Source organism: Lagopus leucura, unplaced genomic scaffold (genome assembly GCF_019238085.1).
Source record: "Lagopus leucura isolate 7727_CA_CO unplaced genomic scaffold, USGS_WTPT01 Super-Scaffold_73, whole genome shotgun sequence".
NCBI classification, from domain to species: domain Eukaryota; kingdom Metazoa; phylum Chordata; class Aves; order Galliformes; family Phasianidae; genus Lagopus; species Lagopus leucura.
Genome location: NW_024962252.1, coordinates 102,386,836 through 102,407,349, shown reverse-complemented (window position 1 = coordinate 102,407,349; position 20,514 = coordinate 102,386,836). Strand labels below are relative to the sequence as shown.

Genomic DNA, 20,514 nt, shown 5'->3' with positions numbered 1-20,514 from the left:
TGCTGTAAGACAAGCACTCATTTTAAGAGGAGCATCTACTGCCTAAATAGCAAACTGGAACATCAGCTGTCAACTCACTTTACCAACTGCACTATTCACTCAGGGTATGTTAACTCAAGACAAGGAAGCATCAGCAGCAGTGCAGCAGCACTGTTGGCTCAGGTTGCCTGTAGCACGGCTGTCATTTTGCAGAACGTTGTTTGTCCCTGCCCACACCTCTGGCTTGATATTTTTAAAAAAAACTTTTCATTTTCATAAAAATGGAAACAAGAGACTGAAGTTTTAGATTTCTTTGGAAGATAGTATTTACAATACATACAAAAATACTCTGGAAAAGACATTCAACTTCATTTACAAAAAATACCAGATTATAAAGAAATTGCAGTAGAAACATAGCATAAGATTGTTGTTCCTTTTTTAATCAATAGTTATTTCTTTCCACCCCCCCCAAAAAACTCTAATGCACTTAACTGGGTAAGAAGTGTTATAAATGTTTATAGAGCCAGATATAAGACTGCTACATGTAACTATTTAGAGTCCTATTGCACTTTCTTCAATAGTGAAGATTATTTATGGGCCTCTATGAGAGACAATAGGTGCGTAGTACACAGCTGTGCTAGACAGTTGAAAATTACTGCCTGTACAAAACTGAGCATCATTGTGACGAATGCACAGGGTGTGTGTGCCAAACTGGAAGATACTTTAAGATAAGAACAATAATCCACATCAACTAGGAAAGCACACATGAATAAGCACATACCTACATACTTGAAGCCACAATGTGGTTGCAGTGACTAGTCAACCCTGTTTACATACATCCTGAATCCAAGTCACAAGACAAGTTGATTGTGGTTTTTTCAAAAAGCTGTTTCAGCTAGTGATTAAGACTTTTAAAAAGGCTTAAGTACAGCTACTGCAAGGGTACACACGAAGCAGTTCCAGAGGAAGCGAGTGCCTAAACTAGTACTACTTAAAAATAGCAGTATGATTTCCATAGCCAGTGACTCAGCAGCAAATGATCTTGTAAAAACTACACAGAGGAGTTTCTTACAATACCTGCAAGTCAAAAAAACACAAGTGTTTAACTAGGTAACATTGCAGCACGACAACAGTAACCCTCCATTTATTGTTGGGAGCCACAAAATAATACGAAACAAAGGAATATCATCTTTACCTGAAGATGCTGGTCACTGGTTAAGGGTGAGTCTGATGGATCTTTTAATAATACGAATACCATTTGTTGGAACAGGAGATGAAGAATCTGGTAGTTCTTCACTGCAGAGCCTCTATAACACACAGAAAGATGCCACAGGGAAAAAAAATAAGTGCATTAAGTAGCAGATAAAAGTTTCCTAGCTGAATAGATTATCTCTTATATCTCAAACCAGTATAGCTCAAAATAAACATTCACAGAAAAGGATATTTTTCACTTTTCACACTTATTTAGTTACCATTTTGTAGCATTTTCCTCTCCACACACTTAATTCCTGAGAGAAAAAAAAACATCTCCTGCCAGAAAAGAAGTTGCTCAAAGGCGTAATAGAAGCAGCTACTGTTCCTCTTGGATCCACTGATCCGGAATACTATGTCTCTACTGTCCAGTGTACTTCCACTCTTATAACCCCCCAGTTCTTCAACATTCCACTTGACTCAAGAATTTGATTTATTTGTACACTTTGAAGCTTCCAGCCCTGTCACTGAAGTCAGTATACAAATATTTAAAAGTAGCTGGAGCTCAGAGCACCTTATAAAAGGTCTGCAAGCAACATACACATCACTTCAATAAAAAAAAATAAGAAAGCAAACTGGAAATAATCTGTCATTTTGGGGATGGGAGATGTCAAATGGCAACAGGGATCTCGAAGCGTAAGTTCTTGGAATCTTTGATTTCTCTTTGCAAATGTGGATTTCTGTTTGCAACTCAATTCAGAAGCATGAAAGGTAAAGGGTTACCACTTACTAGAAGAATCAGTTTCAGAGGTTAGTACGTAAGCCTTTGCACATACAAGGAAAAATCTAATTTTGCTTCCCAATACCTGTGACCTCGATGTGTCAATACTTGCAATCAGCCTGTTTTTTCCTCCAAGGCCAACCTAAACAGCAAAAAAGGATCTATTAGATACTATTCTCAAATTTGTTACTTAACAGAGAGCAAAGCTAAATACACACGTGCATTGACATCCTCCACCTTTTAGATAAATACTACACTTTCATTAAGTTCCTATAAGCATACATGTGATGTTTCAGGTATTTCAACTTCCAATCTACCAACAAGACCATATCCTGATTTGAGAACGTGCCCTCAAGAGTTCATAGAAAGCAGGAATAAATACAGGGCTCTGTATCTTCCTTTGAAGGGTTAAATGCTTCAGTCTTTATAGCAGTTTTAGTCTTTAACAACGTGATTTGCTGATACAGAAAAATCTATTTAATGCATGACAAGCATAGACTACGCAGCATACTTTTGTTTACATCAGTAAGTGTAGAGTATGTCATGAATTCTCAGCATTAGAACACTCCATTTACTCTACTTTGAATAAAGCCACCTGAAATTACATTTTCTGTAGATCTTCTCTTTACATCTTCCGGATTACCATCATCTTTGAAGGCTGAATCCTGGCCAATTAACTAAAAACAAAATATACAGGACTCAATTCCTAGACTAAAGTTACCTTCATACCCAGATAACAGCATTCAGTCATATTAGCCATTCTTATAATAACATTTAGACACTGAGAACATTAACAGAAATCTCAGATCACTTAGAACTCTTACTATTCTTCCTTTACATTTTTACACGAAATATTCAATACTAGTTAATAATTCCAAAGGTTGGTGGTGCTTTTCAAGATGCAAAATTGAGTTGAATTGTTCTTGATTTCTGCCTCAAAGCAAAGGTTGAATCTCAAAAAGCAGCCCTCAAAGGAGATTTTTTTCTGTAATAGAACTAATCAAGCATGAATCTAAAGCTTTCATGAAAACAAGATTTAACAAGCAACTTCATGCTCTCTTCCATAGCACAAGAAGATCTGTGTTTGTAAGATGCTATCTCCTTCGGTTAGAGACAGTTATGATGCTTTCTAAATTGTTTTAAGAACTGCTTCCAAATGAGCTATTTCCTTTGGTAGTTGGCTGGAGCATGAACAAAAATAGTAGCATTTAGATATGATGTCATCAGACTAGAAACAGTCAGTGTCAGATCATGAAAAGAACTGCTCACCAGACACATACTACATCCAAGACAATTTTTAATACTTGCATTAGTAAAACCATCCTTATACTTAAGTTTAGACTCCTGAATCTGTTAGGGATGTACATACATATTTCTTATCAGTTATCCGATTCATTCTGTATCAATAACTACTACTTCAAATCCTCCTCAGGCTAACCCCTCTTCTCTACCTTTTCTCTGTCTTTTGATCTCTTGGAGCATTCTTTTGAGGCAGGTGAATGAGGCCGTTTAGGTGCAGCACTCTTTGAAGCTGTAATTTGAGTCCCACTTAGTTCATGATGTCCTTGGACAAAACGTGTTTTAAGTTGAGAAACAGCGTTATGCCCTATTGCTGTAGGAATGGTGCAGTCAGATGGAGGTCCTGATGTTCTTATGGCAACTGCAGCCTCCATTTCTGCAGGAAACATCAAACTTTTAGACCTCGGTCATGAAGTTAAAGACTGCATTCCACCTACCACCTTAATACGTACTTGAACCAATAACTGGAATGGAGATTCCCTTGGACACTGGTGACACAGCTACATGAGTCATCTTTTCTCTACTGTTAGCACCATTAGTTCTCCAAACTGTGGCATTTCTGTAAAAATGTTTTTCCAAAATGCTGGTGTAATAAAACACTAGTTCAAAATATTGCACATCAGTTGTAGAATGTTCATGCACAACAAAAACAGTCTACTCCCTAGCTCTATTAAGCAGCTCAGGCACACTCACTGACAATCTGGCAGATCGTTCCACTGAATTTCAGACTAAGGATGAATATTTTCTTTAGGTGAGCCTCCATATACTAGCACTTTTTTCCAGCTTTGCATACATAGTGCTCCATGTTACTTTCTTCATTGAAAGCATCTGTTCTTCTAACAGGTGCCACCCCCTCTTTTTTTTTTTTTTTTTTTAAAATGCTACTTCTACAATACCAAACTAAGCCTAAATACAGCTGGCAATACACTGAAGAATCTTACGTCCAAGTTCTTACAGAGCCCCACTAATTCAGTAGCCGCTCTGGAGTTCTTATGATCAAGATCAGTGCTGGTAATAGAACTCAACTCTGCTTGGCATTAACCATGCTTTGTTAGAAAGATCAGTTACCTACATATAAAATACTCCAGCTTCAAAAAGTTGTATTCTAACCTAAAATTAGTTATACTCCAAACCAAATAATTGCTCTACTACCAAATTCTACTCTATTCTTACATACTGATGTGTATGAAGTTATTGTAACAATTTCCCTTTGATTCACTCCCAAAGAAAGTTCCACCTTTGTTCCCAAAGCCATTGGGGTATCCCACATTCTCATGATCTTCATAGATTCAAACATGAAGTCCTAGACCTTGTTCTTATTATGAGTCAGTTAACAGCAGCTTTCTCAGTTCTAAGGTTATCATACTAACCTTTCCATCTCTGCTGTAGAAGTGTCCAATTTAGATATCATACTTAATGAAGAGGAATTATATGGTGTTCTGGAGTTGTCGTCTCTGGAACTGTTCAAGCTTTCATTTGAAGAGGCCCTTTTGCACCGAAGCCCAGTAGCATTTTGACTAATATTTAGCATGCTTTGCTGAAACAAATTGGAAGTTTTCATTTTCCAAACAAGTAGTAAGCAAGATAAAGTTCGCAAAAGAGTCACATTATTTGTAATCATACCTTCTTTCTTTTTTGTAAGGTTCCTGCAGGCAAAAAATAATGGAGATGCTTTCTCTTCACATAAGCTGTCTCAATCTTCATACCTTCCTTTAGCATGTTAATGTTGTTTGCTTGCCTGTAAACTAACACAGAATTTGGTATCGTAGCTTAATGATAACATTTGCATTACATGTTTATCAAAGCTACACAGTTTATTTGGAAAGAAGCAACTTTTGAATCTGTTCTGCCTAAATGAAGAACAAGTTTCTCGCCCAACTAACCACCAAATGCAATTCCAGTCCTCCACACAGCACATCAGCTCACTTGTCTTCTCAAGACCGTTTCACATCCAGTACAGACCAGACACATAACAGATATTTAAGTTCAAATGTGTTTATGTACTTGGTTATAGCTGACTCTGCAGGTTGTATCTGACTGAAGTTAAAGGAAATAGTATTCCATTGCCATTAGTTTTCTGATTCAGAACACAGAAGGTATCCAGTTGATTTTCCAGAACCCCTATTAGTGCATAGCTGAAAAGACATCAGACGCCTTATTCAAGATTCAGACTAGTTTCATATTTAAGGTGCAACTGTGTTGCATTTCCCTCCCCCCATAACAGTTATGTAATATCATCCAACTTCCCAGCAGTTCAGATTCAAGAATTCAGTCTTCCAGAAAAGTCAAAAACTAGATCCGAGGTACATCTGACTTACCAGAATTGCAATTTAAGACAGTTTTCCTTAACTGCCTGCATTTTATTTTATTTTTTTTTTTAATGCAAGTTAACTGTTACACTAGCTTAGCAGAATTAGTACATATTAGACAACAGCATGAGTCTGAGGAAGGAAGTCTCATTAGCTTAAAAATTCAGATGAGTTCAGATGCATTCTTCTAGGTCTTACATCCCAAAGCATGAGGTAAGGCGCTCAGCTTTTACCACATTTTTAAGTGGAAATCTAAGCTTATTCTGTTGATAAACTCTCCATCAGCATAACAAAACATAACAAACATTTAAGGAAGTTCACAGTTCAAAATTATTTGTCCTAACACCACTTCAGAAGATCAACCTGATTTCTTTAGCAAATTATAAGGCCACGAGCTTAACAGCATATGTGTTTCTGAGAAACTCACGAGTAGTCAGGTCAGGAGCTAGTAGGCTACAGAAAAAAGTAGTTTCAAATGACTCCTTCCCCTGCTTTCTCTTTATTTTAGCCTTACCTGACAATACATACAATATTACTGTTACATCTATCAAAAGTAATGATAGGAGATGAATATGAAGTTAAACATGCAAGACTGCATGCAATTAACAACATGACAGATCACCGGCTTATGAACTTTTAAGGTTATCATACACAAACATATCAGAAAAATACTGTAAGTCTTTAGAATCTGATGCAGCTGACCTCCTGTTTCAGAGCAACTCACAACTGACTCCTTTTTAACAACTGTAGATATATCCAGTCAACACCTACAAGATTCACATCCGACCGCCTGCTTCATGAAATGCAGTTCTTCCACCAACAAACTCAGCATGATCTTCACTCACCCACTAGAGCAGTGGGATTTTTAGGCTTACAGTAGCACTACCATTTTCTTGTTGAATACTATAGTCCAGACCTATCTGTCCTACGTCCCTTGCTTCTGGTATAGCATCTGGAAGCATCTCATCATTTTGTATATGACCAATACACACCCATTTTAAGATGGACTTCATTAAAGTGCCAGAACTGGAAGATTTTAAAGATAACCTTTATGTTGGTCCCTAGATAATAATTAACAGAGGGAAGTACATTTCACTCCAGGATGCAACTTCCAGTAGAAGCAAAAAAGAAACGAGACTAGAGCAAAATAAAACATAGGCTTACCTGCATCTGTGAATGACTGTATATCATATGTTAAATCAATCTTAGTACTTTCTGCGCTTTCCAATTTCTTAAATATGATTCCCAGAAACCACATTGACACATAGCGACTCCTAGAGAGACAGATTCAGAAATCTATCATTTATGCAGACATGCCAAGTATGCTGATGAGTAGCCTCAACAAAGGACTGAGACAACAGCTTGGCTGTACACAGCAATTAAATACTGAAGTCAGCCCTTACTTAAGCTCCAAGTACTTTTCTTGGAAGTTTGCCCTTCTTGAAAAAATCCAAAGTGTTCAGAATCTTGCACCTACAGAGCAGTAGGTACATAGCAGAACATGCTGGACAAGTTGAGATAAATTAATGTAAACAAGTTAATACAATGGCTAAACTGTATTTAAGAGTAACGACACTCACTGTTTGCAGTGTTCTTGGTTGCCAGGGAAAGACTGCGGATTTACGTGTGCGATATTTATAAATTCATTCCTTTCCAAGTTCCCAACAAGCACGCGAATTTTAGATTCAACGAGGCCAACCCTAAGAACAAGAAACATTGGCTCAGCTTTACCGTGCCCAAAAGAGTAATTATGTCTTTTTATAACGTAATGCTAATCAACCAAAAAGGAATAAGCTCCTTCCAGCTGAAAAGACAGGAGATCACACACTGCAGTTTGAGACTGACCCAGTGATAGCCGAGCTTTAGAGTTTCCGAAGACCAAAGTTTACCTACTTGTTTTTATTTTATCACAGACTACATTTCATCAGAATTGTGGGAGTATAGTCAGCACATCCCAGCATCTCTACCTGCATCTCAAAGTAGGCAAAACCCTAAAGATCATCAGGATGAGCAGTTCAGAAAGAAAATCAAGGACAATCACATTTGTGTGAAGACGGAATTCCTACAGATTAAACACAGAAGTTTACCCTCCTCAAACCAAACAGAAAATGTAGTTCCTATAATTAAGATACAAGTCACTTTAACTTCAAGACACAAACCATGCCCACAGAGTAATGCCAGTTCACCCTTTTACCCAAGAACACCACTAACTTTGAAAGCAGTTAAAAAATCTACAGAAAATAAACTAGTGAACAACAGATGTGTTGTCTACTCCCAAATCCAACCGAGAGCTATGAACTTAAAGCAAACTGAAACAAGTCCATCTATTGCTTTTATGTTTCCACAGATACACAATCAAGCCTCATAGGGCTCAATTTCTACCACTAAAAAACTTCAGCTCTTACTGAAGTCAGAATTTTCTTCATCTTGCAAGCAAGATATTTGGATGCAAACTTTGTTGTATTAAAAAAAAAAAAAAAATAGATCAGAGCTCTTTAAGCCCTCCGCCCATAAATCCTTGTTGCACTTAATTGTGACTGACACAAAGCTGTAGCTGATACAACTGAAGTGGACAGATTCCAAACATTTCAAAATAGTTAACAGGGAATATAAAATACTTAACATATAATACACTGCAAAGCTAAGAATAAAGTCACAGTACCTTAATTCCTCACCTACTACTCCTTGCTTCAACATACATAAAGTTTTTCAGCACATGATGGCCAGAATTTTTGTTGCATCTCCCTTAAGGCAGTGCCAAACATCACATCATAAGCAGTGGCTTCCTCCAACTGTAACTGAGGCTGTTCTCACAAAGTTTTGCAAAGCAGATCAGCACTTCTACAGCTTACTTATACACTACCAGTCATACTGAAGTGCTGATTTTCAGCACAAAATGTAACAGGTCTAAACGCATAATAGCTTAAAACCTTAGTAAATATGTTTTACAACAGATGCTCTACACTGTCAGGCAGATGCCTCACTCAGATGAAACAGTATTGTTTGACTTCACTGGAGGAAAAAGCAGGCTCTGAAGTTAGGTGACTACCAAGCTGGAGCAAATTAGCATTCAAGAACAATTTCATTGTAAATCACATATTACATCTAATAAACAAGCTATAAATTAATTCTTTCAAGGTTACAGAGTGGTTGTATTGAAAGCTGGAATTGTGCACAAGACAATCCATTAATACACAGAAAGAAAATTAGAATTTCAGTAAAGTGTAACTTGAAAATAATACATATATTGGGGGTGCACTGACCACTGCTCTTCAAGTCTGTAAAATACCTGGCTCTCCAGTGGCTGTTACAGATCTGGTCACATCAAGTAATCCCTGTTTGATAGAGCCTTTGCAACAAGGAACCTCTTAACTGAAGATGTGTTGATGTTTGCAAGGAGACACATCTGCTGTTCCAGATGACGCAGAACACCTGACCTTCACGTATATTGCACACTAGTGCTGCTCTCCCTCATTGTGACTCAGATCTTCACGATAACTCCACAAAACAGTAAGATTTACACTAGTTTTCTTTTACAAGATAGATAGTTTTTCATTTAGTAGATGATGCCACACTTCACAGTTTAATATTTAATTTGTTAATACAGTTAACAGTAAAGTGCAACAATTACTTGTATTTCAATTGCGTACCAAACCCAAGTTTTCAAGCCTTACCATTCTAAGTGATGCTCCTCAGTACAGGTGCTAGCAGTCAGTACAATATAATGCCTACAGTAAGAACAGAAATATACTGGCTGAGGTCTTTATTCCTTGAAACAAAGTCAAAACTTAAATACAGATAACATGACATCTAGATAAGACAGTAATGTAAGTATGTAAGGTTGTATCCTGTATTCAGCACAGTATTAACTGTGAAATGAAGAAGTTACCACATTCTTTAGAGTCACATTCTGTTATTACATTCAAAACACTGCAATTGATCTTCTAATTAGAATATCAGCTGGTAACACAACAGTTTCTGCATCTCCCCTGCGTTCACCCTTATTACAAATCTAATACCAGTTCCAGTAGGTAAAAAGTAAACATTAACGTCATCTATTTAGATAACGTTCCAGTCTTTCACCAGTACCCAAATCATTCCAAGTTCAGAAAACAGATTTCATACATACTTGTATTTCTGAAAGAAGTTTGGCTGTTCAAAGAGCTTTGGCCAATCTGACTTTCCTTGGAGAATCTCATTTGTAACTGCGAGACCTACAGTTGACATTGCAAAAATATGATAAAAACACGATATAAACTCTACAAGATAAAAGTTTTGAACATTAATAGATGAAAAGCAAGAATTCCCTTGACACAAAGCAAGCATACTACAATGTTTTGTTGTAAAACTGGGTTGGTCAGCAATTCAAGATCTTTTCCCTGTGGTCCACCCTACCTGAAGGAGCAGGTTCATGAAACATAACCAACTCAAATAATGCTTCCACACAGTAAACATTATACTTTTTAATCAGTTAATAAGCACAGAAAGAACTTTATTTTTACCGTGTTTGAGCTCCTCTACCACTACAGCTCGTGTTGATGTAGATACATTGTATGTAGAGTTCTGCTGTGGGTAGGCTGGGGTGATGATTGGCATTACATGGTACCTGTCTGATGGGTTGACCTAAGGTGTTAAAACAGTTCTGTTCAGCATCAGTTTAATCCACAAGAAAGTTTTAAGGCTTTTGTATTTAATTTCTGCATACCCTAGGATCCCATACTGGTAAATTAAGATTATTCTCTTCAGGTTGTTTCAGCAGTACAGGATTTGGCCATTCCCTATAAAAGATAACCCATTAACTGATAAACAACTGTCCATTTTAAAACTCAGACATGTAATTCAGGCTAGGACTGAATGTTGTTAATACCATTTTTAAGGAACTAGCTTTAAAAAGGTTACTATGTTATAGACCGTAACTGGCATAAGCAATAGCTCTTACCATTTTGAAAAAATCAAGAAGAACTTGTTCACAAGAGTAGAAGCCAATGCATTTGGATGGAGTTGACACGTTCTTGCTACTAGCATTGCCCAAGAAACCCCACCAAGAAATCCCAGCATGTTGGAATAAATACCACGTCCTAGAAAGGATACTTTGCAGTTAGCCTATTCTTACATCCCTTCAAATTTACAGCACAGACTTCACAAGACCATGTAGCACAGAAAAAAAAAAAAGCAGCTAAGAAGTGTTGGTTCTTACATTGATAAATAATCATTACTACACCATTTCCCAAAATATTACTGCTCTGAAATCTGCTTGTACTGTTACAGATATTGTTTTGCCCTGATTTCTTTTCCAGGAGGGTGAAGAGGTACCAAAAAAAAAAAAAAAAAAAAAAAGTTCTGCCATTGTTCCAGCACTTGCTATAACTACACTCCCATAAGATATTAAGATATTTCCCAATTCATTATTTATCAAGGATTCTGGATAAACTTGGCTTCCTTTTTACCATTTGTAGTCAGGTTCCCAATAAGAATCTTATCTTGTTATGTCTATTGCCCAGAAAAAAAACCAACTAACATTTAAAAGAATTGTCTGAAGTATTTCTAATGATTTTTAACTTGCTTTCCAGCATGAAGCTCCCCCAAAAATTTCAAAGATCATAAAATCACATTGCTCACGTTTTGCCCACAGTTTAATTGCACGGAGTGTGAGCTGGAAGTTCTCTTTATTTGGTACTAGATGCAATATTTCATCAGTAACTCTGCACCCTGTAAAAAAAAAAAAAAAAAAAAAAAAGGTTAAGTATCAAAGTTTGCAGTAACAGCTACAGGTCCATTTCATGTTTGATACAATTCATATGTATCACATGATTTTGTTATTTTGGATCAATTGCTTACAACTTAATACTCAAGTCTAAAAACAACTCTGGATCACTTGTTTGCATTACCTGGATTACACCTAACATTCAGGATCACTTTGGATAACTGATACAACTGAACTTTTTTTTTTTTTAGATTCCAGCCAGTAAATTTTAATATGGCCTTTCTACACTTATTCTGAAAGCTAGCTTTCTTTCAACAGCTATATCTGTTGGTATTGGTGAGGATTCAGGTATCCTCAATATCTTTATTTTTAGTAATCACAATGCCTCTTTCTCTATCAAGTGCTTCACTTATTCACTTGGAGAAACCCTGTGGTACACTGTAAGAACGCACATCACAACCAATGGAACAGGAGATACAGGCTTACCTACTCACTACTAAGGAAAGCATTTAAATTTAAAGCCCACCGTCACCCCCTCAGATTTTAGGTATACTGAGATCAGTTTCTGCATCTCACACAGACGCTTGGATGAAGTAACATGCATTCCATACCAGTTTTAGTAGCATCTTCTTTCTGAAGATGCACGAACACACTTACCATTTAGGCTCCGTATACATCTTATATCCAGGCTTCTGAGGCGCGAGTCATCTCTGAGATCAAGATTATCAGAAACAGTTTGCACAGGAAGTCTTGCAAACACGAGATCAATCTTAAAGAAGTATCAAACAAAAAAATTGCTTGAAACTTACTTACAAATTCTACAATGCATCACTTCTTTCTAGCTTACATAAAAGAGTTTGGGATAGATTTTTGGTTTTTTTTTGATATTTTTTTTAATTGGGGTGTTTTAAGACTCTGAACTTAGATTTCCCTTTAAAAAGCAAAGTTGCACCTTAACTCCATGACCTCAACTACAGCAGACAGCATTATGTGTGGTAACCCCTTCTGAGCCTGTGTTATTTAGTACAACCTGAGTTAAGAAAATGTCTTTACATGACAAAAGCCACGAGAAGATGATAAAAAAAAACTATTTAATGATAGTGATATCAAGCAGTAACATGCTTGGGTACTTCAACACACACCTGCCTTCATTTAATGGAAAACATTTATTCAAGATACAAGGATTCTTACAACCAACAAATGTAGGCAGAAATCAAGCAAATACTTCCTCATTTTGTCCTGTTGCATTTATTTGCTACTTTTTTCCCCCATTTGCAATAGCATGTTTATTACTGTGCCCACAACTCATACAGTGAAATACACAACACGCAGCCTTTTGAAGAAAGCTAGCTTGTCACAGCCAAGAAGAATTAGCAAAGCCTTAGCCTTTATTTCCAGTCTGCACAGTCCTTGTGAGACGGAAATAATTCAAGCAGGCAAACCTGGCCTACAGCACACATCTAGAACAAAACATCCTTGATTTTCTCATGTGTGCCAGGCTTCCTAAGCACTTACTTTACTCCAAACTCCATTTCAGCTGTAATGTCTTCCTCTGGATTGTGGTACAGCTGCTCTCCTACAGCTTTCTAAAAACCCTAAGGTACCAAAACCCTGGTATAATTTTCAGAGACCTGTGATGATGCTAAGTTATCCTATTGCAAAGGACAAAAAAGAATTCTTACCTCGATGCCATCAAACTCAAACTTAACAACAGGTACATATGCATCTTCTACTGCCTAGGAAGGAGAGGATAATTAAAAACCCCTTTTGCTACTTTGTCATTTTCCTCAGACTACAAAGAAATAAAGAATTTATAGTACTCATATAAGTACTGAGTTGCCTCTGAACCAACAAAATTGGATAAGCTGCAGGCAGTATTGAACTGATACTAAAATTATTTAAGGTCATTGCTTATACATATGAAGTTTTTCCAATGTGACTGCCATAGGAAAACTAAGGTAGGGAAGCACTTCTCCATTCTTAAGGTTTGGACAGCAAAAAAACTATTGCATAGACTGTCCCCATAACTTAAAGCAGGAGGCCACATATGCTAGCACTTTTGCTAAATAAGAAGCTTGGCCTCAACTGACTCAAACTGACTTTGATCAAACTGACTCAACTGACTTTTTCCAAGAAAAATGTCAACTTATAATAAAGATTAGAAAGCTTACAACTTGAATTTGTTTTTAAGAACAGAGCAGACAAGAATGAACAAGCATAGCCTCCAATCTTAATGTAAGCATAAGAGCTATGCTTATTAGCTCATGTTTCTAGGAGAAACAACTGAAGGACAGCCATTCCAGGTGCTTAGTGCCTGCCCCCCACAGGAACAAAGCCTCTCTTTCCTTCTATGTTTAGCTAGAGTCAGACTGCAAGCAGCATTCAGGTAAGACTGCTACATCTAGGGATAAGCAATTTAGGCATCCTGCAAACAAAACAAGTGACGTGAAAATAAAAGGATGCATGAAATATTTGATTAAATTCTAACATATAAAAAAAATAGGTAAGAAAACATCCAGCAGCCTGCAGGGAAAGTGACCAGTGCAAAGCAAACTAGCCTCTGCTCAGCAAAAGGCCACATGACTGCTGGCCTACAGTGGAGACCAAAGGCTAGCACCAGAGTAGAACTCATAAGGGCAAAATTCCCCGCCTTCTCAAAAGCGTTCACACATTCACTTCTCTTCTCAAAATAATGACCCGAAATATCCTTCAAATCTTATTAAAGCACTCAAAAACATGGACTTCTTGGAGACTTAGTACCAGGAATCACTAACTCAACAAGTGAAGCACAAGCTGATGTCAAAGATTTAACTCTGGTGACAATCAATGCGAAATGGCTGTTCTAGAAGCACCTTTGGTATTATCCACTAGATCTGCCAAAGCAAACAGCTGTTTTTAAAAATAAGTTTTTACAGCTTAGCTGTGAAATAGTATCATGATATTTTGAGTAAAGATCGTATCTGTGTTGATTAGCCATACAGACAGAATTCTGAAGATCTTTCACCTGCTATAGAAGATACACACCATCACAGCACAACACCTTCCCTAGATACTTGAGTAATACATACCTTAAGGCCTTGATTAGAATAACATTTGTAGTATTTTCACTTCCCTCCCCCAAGGAAGATGGTATTACGCCTGCTCAGAAGTTGGCAGGTCAGGAGTTCAGTTCTATATGTAAGACATGCAACATTCTGGAAGTGATTTTACAAAGCAGCAATGTTTACATACGCTTACATGTGCCCCCATGAGCGTTAGATAAAGCTGTCCATATGCATCACTGCTGCAAAATCTCAAGTTAAGTACCCAGAAAAGGAGACATTTGAAAATGTATTTGAAAATACTGAAGCAAATCCAGCCCTATGAAGTGCTGACAGAAGCCTTTCTACATCATATTCATCTACCTTAAATTTAAGCTGACCCTTCTGCTTTCTACATGCAGGTAATAACCTCATTTCCAAGCCCCTCACAGCATCTAAAATTAAAGCAAAACCCTTAGTGGCAAATTCAGTGTTTGCTAAAGCTGGGTATATGGACAAGTGTACCACAAAGATCCCCATTATGTACAGCCACTGGGGAAAGGAACCAAAAGCTTGGCTTCAACATTTTCACACCACAAAAAATATTGTTTAAAATGGTCAAGAACTTGAAATATATTCACTACTAATGTGAATATCAAACACAACTGTTCCTATTTGTAGAAGTAACACAGTCTGTGAGGAAGAGCTTACTTACTCTTAGATTTTTTATCTCTTCCTGATGCTTTAGTTTTTCAAAGAATGACTGAAAGAAATCTGATCTTTCCACATGTCTAGGAGCAACACAAAGAGCATCTATGTCAGCACCTGCAGAGAGATTCAATTTCTCCTATTACTGTTGGTAGCCACTATCAATCATTAAAACTACTATCAGATAATTAGAACCTTACCTTTGGTGTGTACTCCAAGCCTGTAAGAACCAAACGTAAATATTCTGCCACCAACATTTTCTACCACCGAAGGGGGAAGGTTCTGCAGGTAGAAGACAGTTCTCTTTAGAACATAATACTTACTGAACTATGTGCAAGTTTAATTAGAATGAGTTACTTTGAATACATCCTTAAACATGGCTTTCCACTCCTGTACTGCGTTGTCAGTCAAGTCTCCAACAGACTAATACTTTTTTTTTTTCTAAAGTAAGCACTTGCAACTCAAAAAAGCATGAGCAATGCAGCAGTCCTTTAATTACTTTTATACAAATTAAGACCTACTATTAGCCTTTCCTGCAGAAGAAGCATTTTAATTAACATTATCTTATACAATAGGCAAATCTAGCATAATTTCATATTAGATTGAGTCCTTCAAGCTGTTTGGGGCAAAAATTGGTGCCCATTTAACTTCCATTTGACTCCCCAAAAACGTTCATCTTTGTTAACTGCTACAACCAATTGATACAGCTGCTTCACAAGTTTATTCACTGCCTCAAAGACTTCAAGATCTTGATATGAATAATCTTTCCCACCATATTTCAGTGCCAGTTACCATAGCTCTGCTTGACACTTAAGAGTAAAGACGTAAGTTTAGCATAAGTCAGTAGTGTGACATCAATAGAAACAATGAGGCTTCAGTTTTTTCAATAAGAGCATAATAAGAATTCCTACCTTGCTCTCACCAAGTTCAAAAATCCATTCTTTGACCAAGTTATTCAGTTTACAAAGAACCACCAGCCTGCAAATAAAACTCACATTAAATCTGTTCTCAAAAAAAAAAAAAAAACAAAAAACCAAGAGATTAACTAATATTTGTGTTTTTATACCTGTGATTCAATTCCTCCTCATCTTCAAATACTCCAAATGACTCCATTGCTTCAAGTAGCTTCTGAGTATGAATATAATCTACATCCTTTGGAGGAGCCAAGCTAATTGGAGAGGTAATTCCATAGTGCCTGTGTGGCTGGTTCTGCAGCATAGAAGTACTATGGGAGAAAAAAAAATACTGAAGACGTCACAGAAGCAAAACATACAAAAAGAAACAAACCAAAACCTCACTAATATCTTCCACCTTACAGGTTTCCAAATCAATTTCTGCTCGCCATTAACATTGATAAGAAAACCATTTAGATGAGTTTTTAAGGTGCTCTGATTGCAAGTGTTAAGTTATTAATACTGAGAGTCAAAACCATTAAAGAAACCACAATTATGAATATTAAATACATCCTAAGTTACTTCGACAATGCATTTTATATGGATCGTCGTAAACAGAACAAATCACTAGGAAATAAGATCTGATATCCATTAAGGGCAACCCTGTCTACAGCAGAAGTTCTAGATACACTTCTGTTTCACACTGTTTAACTTAAGCTACTCCCACCAGATTCCTGCTAACATTAATCAAAACAATTTACGGCAAGGTCCTTGTAGTCACATTGAAGCATGATACCACAATAGCAAACTGCAAGATAGAAAAAAACAGATTTGCCATGCTTCTACTGATGTTGAAAGGGTATTACACTTCAGTGTAAAGGAGGACAGAAAATGGCATGGTCTACTCAACAGAGTCGATGCTGAAGATTCAGTGCTCCCTTATTTTGTTAAGGGAAGAACATGAATGAAAACTATCAACCAATCTGCAGCTTATGCAGAGCCTTGTGCTCTTCACAATGTCCAACTTCTATAGTTCAGAAGCCTTAGCTGTATGTGCACAGACATTTATATTATATATATAAAATATCAGCTGGGTTAGTCAACAAGTTGTGAAAACATCACGGTACCCAATACGTTCAGCTGACATGGGAAGACCCACAAGACAATTTCAATGGCTGACCTAAAGGAGCCATAGAAACTGATTGCTTGCTTTTAAATTTTTAATCGTTGTCTTCACTCCTCCACTGAGGGAAGAAGGATTTATCTCAGTGTAGCTTTATCTAACTGTAGCTGCAGCTTTTAGTTGTGGATGCTTTCTGGTGGCTTTTTTTTTTTTTTAAACTCCTTCCCTCACTCTTTCTCGTGGCCTTGTTTCTCAAATGAAGTGTCTGCTACTATGTTTTTAAAAAGCTCAGACTTTGCCAACTTCTAGCTTATAAGTGAGGGCAACCATAATGAATATCGTTCTCCTCATGACACCATTCTCACAGGAGACAGAAGAAAAGCCTGTGTTGCTTCTACTGTTTGCTGTGCATCACACCTAAGCAAAAACACACCGGCAGCTCATCAGCGAACAGGAGCGCACAGCCTGCCCCAGCGCTTCCTTCGGAGAACAACGCGAAGAGCGACACCACTCAGACACACCACACACCCTTGCTCCAATGATCCCTTCTGGTAGGCTCTAGTTTTACCCAGGAACGTAACTTAAAGCAATCCACTCCCCGAGCCACACGGATCCGGGACTAACAACACCAACTCACTTCTTTTTCCCTTTTTTTAACCTCACGGAGCCCTTAACCCACTCTACCGCCCTTCGCGCCCCTCACAAAGGGTTCTCCTACGCTTTTAGAGGGCCTCCCCGAACCAGGCAGCTTTCCCACCCATCAGCCCCTCACACGAGGCATCAAAGACCGCGGCGAAAAACAAGCCTCAAAGAAAGGCGCGGGGAAGAGGAGGAACGGCCCAAGAGTCCCGCCGCCGCCTCACCCGCCCGTCTCCCTCATGGCGCACGCCGCACACCGCGCCGCCGAACCCACCGCAGCCCGCGCCCCGCTCCCTCCTATGCCGCGCGCCGCCCGCGCCTCCTTCCCGCTCACCAGCGGGCGGGGCTTGGCGCGGGGCACGCCCCCACGGCCGGGCCGCACCTCGTCTGCGAGCTGAACCTGCGCTGCTTCTGCTCTGGAGCTCCGCTTAGCGGCTGCGGGAAGGCCGCTGAGTGAGACGCGGAACCTTTCGCTAACTCACCTGTAACGCTTAACGGGGCGTCGGGTTTTTCTTCAGGTGTAACAGGGAAGAAAAACTCTCGTGTTAAATGCAAGTGGTGGTTAATCAAGCTGAATTTGACTGCTGAAAGCACGTAGACTGATCAAGAGAAAAGCGATCGGTGTCTGAGAAACACAGGCTGTGCCACGGTTTGGTGCGGCCAGGCAGAAGGAAGCAGCAGCGTGCTGCTTGTGGAGAGCTGCAGCTGTGGGCTGCTGGAAGAGCAGCATTTTCATAATGATCCTGTGATCCTAATGGCATTCCAACTTCTCGTTATCTTTAAAGATACTTGGGAGTCTTTCTTGAGGGGCAGAACTGAGGAGATTGAGTATAATGGCCGTCTCAAAAGTGATATTCTTTCATGGAAAACAAGATGTGCCTGTTCTTTACTAGCTATTTGCACTGAACTCTGTCAAATGTTTTCTTCTGCTATGTGTACAAGTTATCCAGATGGGGTGTTAGAAAAACAGAATCTGTTTTCTTACAGTAATATAGGATGGCGTAGTGGAAATGCTAAGTCATGGCCTGAACCTGCGATTGAGTGATTGGGAAGACAGGGCTGTCCCAGGGGAGCTCAGGGGCACGCAATGTGCCTGAGTGAGAGAAGGAGCAGAGCTAGGATGCATCCCTTCCCAGACCTTAATTAACAGTTGGCAATTGGTGAGGGTATCTCATCATCTCCCCTACACCTGAGGACATCCTAGGTCGTTCAAAGATAAGTGGTTTTTTTTTTCTCTTTTTTTTTCTGTTATGTTTTTGAGCAGATCCTTGCTTGCTGTAATCTGGGATCTTGCTGTTCTGCTGTCTTGTTGCGCTTTCCATTGTGTTACAGATGGCTTTTTTTGTTTGTTTTATGTTAGTTTCTTTACTTTTAATTGCTGGTCTGCTCTAAAAGCGAAAGTACTCTCTATCAGGCAAATAAAGATGTGTTTTGATATTCCTATTTTATTAGAGATTGTTACCAACTTCCTGGTGAAGTGCATCATAATAAATAGTTATACGTAAACTGTGTGTTTTCATGCATTCTGGTCTGTAGCTCTTGTATCATTTGTGTTAAATCAATGATAGCGTTCTATGTTGTAGAACCTACTTATGGGAAGCTACATTCTAGTTACTCTTAGAGTTTTATGGTGTAAATGTAAATGGCTAATGAAAAGTAGCTAGGTGCTAAGTATAGGTTTTGCTGTTATTATTTCATATTCCTTTTTCTCTACAGCCTCCACGTTCCACTGGGGATGCTTGTTTAGAAGTGTGCTTTTTCAGTAGAAGGTGATAATCTTGCCATTTTTCCCTTATAAAGAATATTTGTTCATTTGAAGTACACTTAACCAGCTTTTCACTTGGTATACAATTCATGCAAATTAAGATAATCTTTGAAGTTCTTCTTTTTCACTAGATAAATCAGATCAACTCTATGGTCATGTAGTCAGAACTACTGATAAAAATGGAGGACTGACAATAGACTGTAGTCTATTGTAGTCTATGTAGAGCTTTCAGTAGCTCCCAGTGAAATTCTGTATCTTCCACAGATAAGACTCTTCCCACTTAAACTCATATAGCAGCTCCATAATAATTTTCTCTGATCTAGATTGTTGTGATTATTCTCCTAGACAGAAGTACATATTGCTATAATTGAGGGTAGCCATACAAGATTTGAACAAAGATAAATTTCTACTTGACTTGCAACAATGACAGCCTGGATTACTCACTCTGGATTACTGTCACTGCCTCAATGGACAAGGGCAATGACATCAGTGGCTCTTATCTCAAGTTCAGTAAGGTCTTTGATATGGTACCCCACAACATCCTTCTCTCCAGATTGGAAAGATAGGGATTTGATGGGTGGACTGCTTGATAGACAAAGAATGGACTGTGGGATTAAGTCCAAGCTGTAGGGATGCAGTTGACACACCAGTGGGACAGGATGCTATCCAGAGGGACCTAGACAGGCTTGAATAGTGGATCCAGGTGAACATCATGAGGTTCAATGAAGTCAAATGCAAGATCTTGCACATGGGGTGAGGCAAATCCCATTACCAGTACAAACTGGGGGGTGAAAACATGAAGCACAGCCCTGCTGAAAAGGATCTAGGGGTACTGGTGGATGGGAAGCTGGACACGAGCCAGCAGTGTGCCCTCCCAGCCCAGAGCCAACTGTATCCTGGGCTGCATCAAAAGCAGCTCGGCCAGCAGGCTGAGGGAGGGGATCCTGCTCCTCTGCTCTGTGCTGTGAGACCTCACCTGGAGCACTGTGTCCAGGTGTGGAGTGCTCAGTACAGGAGAGATGTGGGCCTCTTGGAGAGCGTCCAGAGAATGGCTACGAAGATGCTCCACAGAATGGAACCCCTCTCCTACGAGGAGAGGCTGA

The 20,514-nt window shown here is 38.6% G+C and overlaps 1 protein-coding gene across 2 annotated transcripts; it reads right to left on the bottom strand.

The window, feature by feature from the left end:
* Positions 1-333: 333 nt before the first annotated feature.
* Positions 334-17,930, bottom strand: PAPOLG (poly(A) polymerase gamma). 2 transcript variants are annotated; one of them, XM_042884677.1, is made up of 23 exons: positions 17,921-17,930; positions 16,058-16,216; positions 15,903-15,969; positions 15,192-15,273; positions 14,999-15,108; positions 12,946-12,999; positions 11,921-12,032; positions 11,179-11,268; positions 10,499-10,637; positions 10,265-10,337; positions 10,062-10,182; positions 9,689-9,773; positions 9,234-9,287; positions 7,140-7,259; positions 6,724-6,833; positions 4,874-4,995; positions 4,621-4,787; positions 3,703-3,809; positions 3,403-3,626; positions 2,557-2,628; positions 2,037-2,093; positions 1,175-1,286; positions 334-1,056 (listed from the first exon to the last, which is right to left on the bottom strand). In XM_042884677.1, the coding sequence occupies exons 2-22, from the start codon at positions 16,207-16,209 to the stop codon at positions 1,188-1,190; spliced, it is 2,217 nt and encodes a 738-aa protein (XP_042740611.1). In that variant the 5' UTR covers positions 16,210-16,216; positions 17,921-17,930; the 3' UTR covers positions 334-1,056; positions 1,175-1,187. The 2 variants fall into 2 exon arrangements, with proteins under 2 accessions (XP_042740611.1, XP_042740600.1); XM_042884666.1 differs by lacking the exon at positions 17,921-17,930 and adding an exon at positions 17,871-17,920.
* Positions 17,931-20,514: the final 2,584 nt, after the last annotated feature.

Bases quoted from the DNA above. Each gene is read 5' to 3' on its own strand.
- PAPOLG (XM_042884666.1), bottom strand. The intron at 9,774-10,061 runs GTAAAAATAAAG...TGTCAACTGTAG, and splicing joins GGTAGAGGAGCTCAAACACG to GTCTCGCAGTTACAAATGAG. The intron at 6,834-7,139 runs GTGAGTGTCGTT...CTGTCTCTCTAG, and splicing joins AACCAAGAACACTGCAAACA to GAGTCGCTATGTGTCAATGT.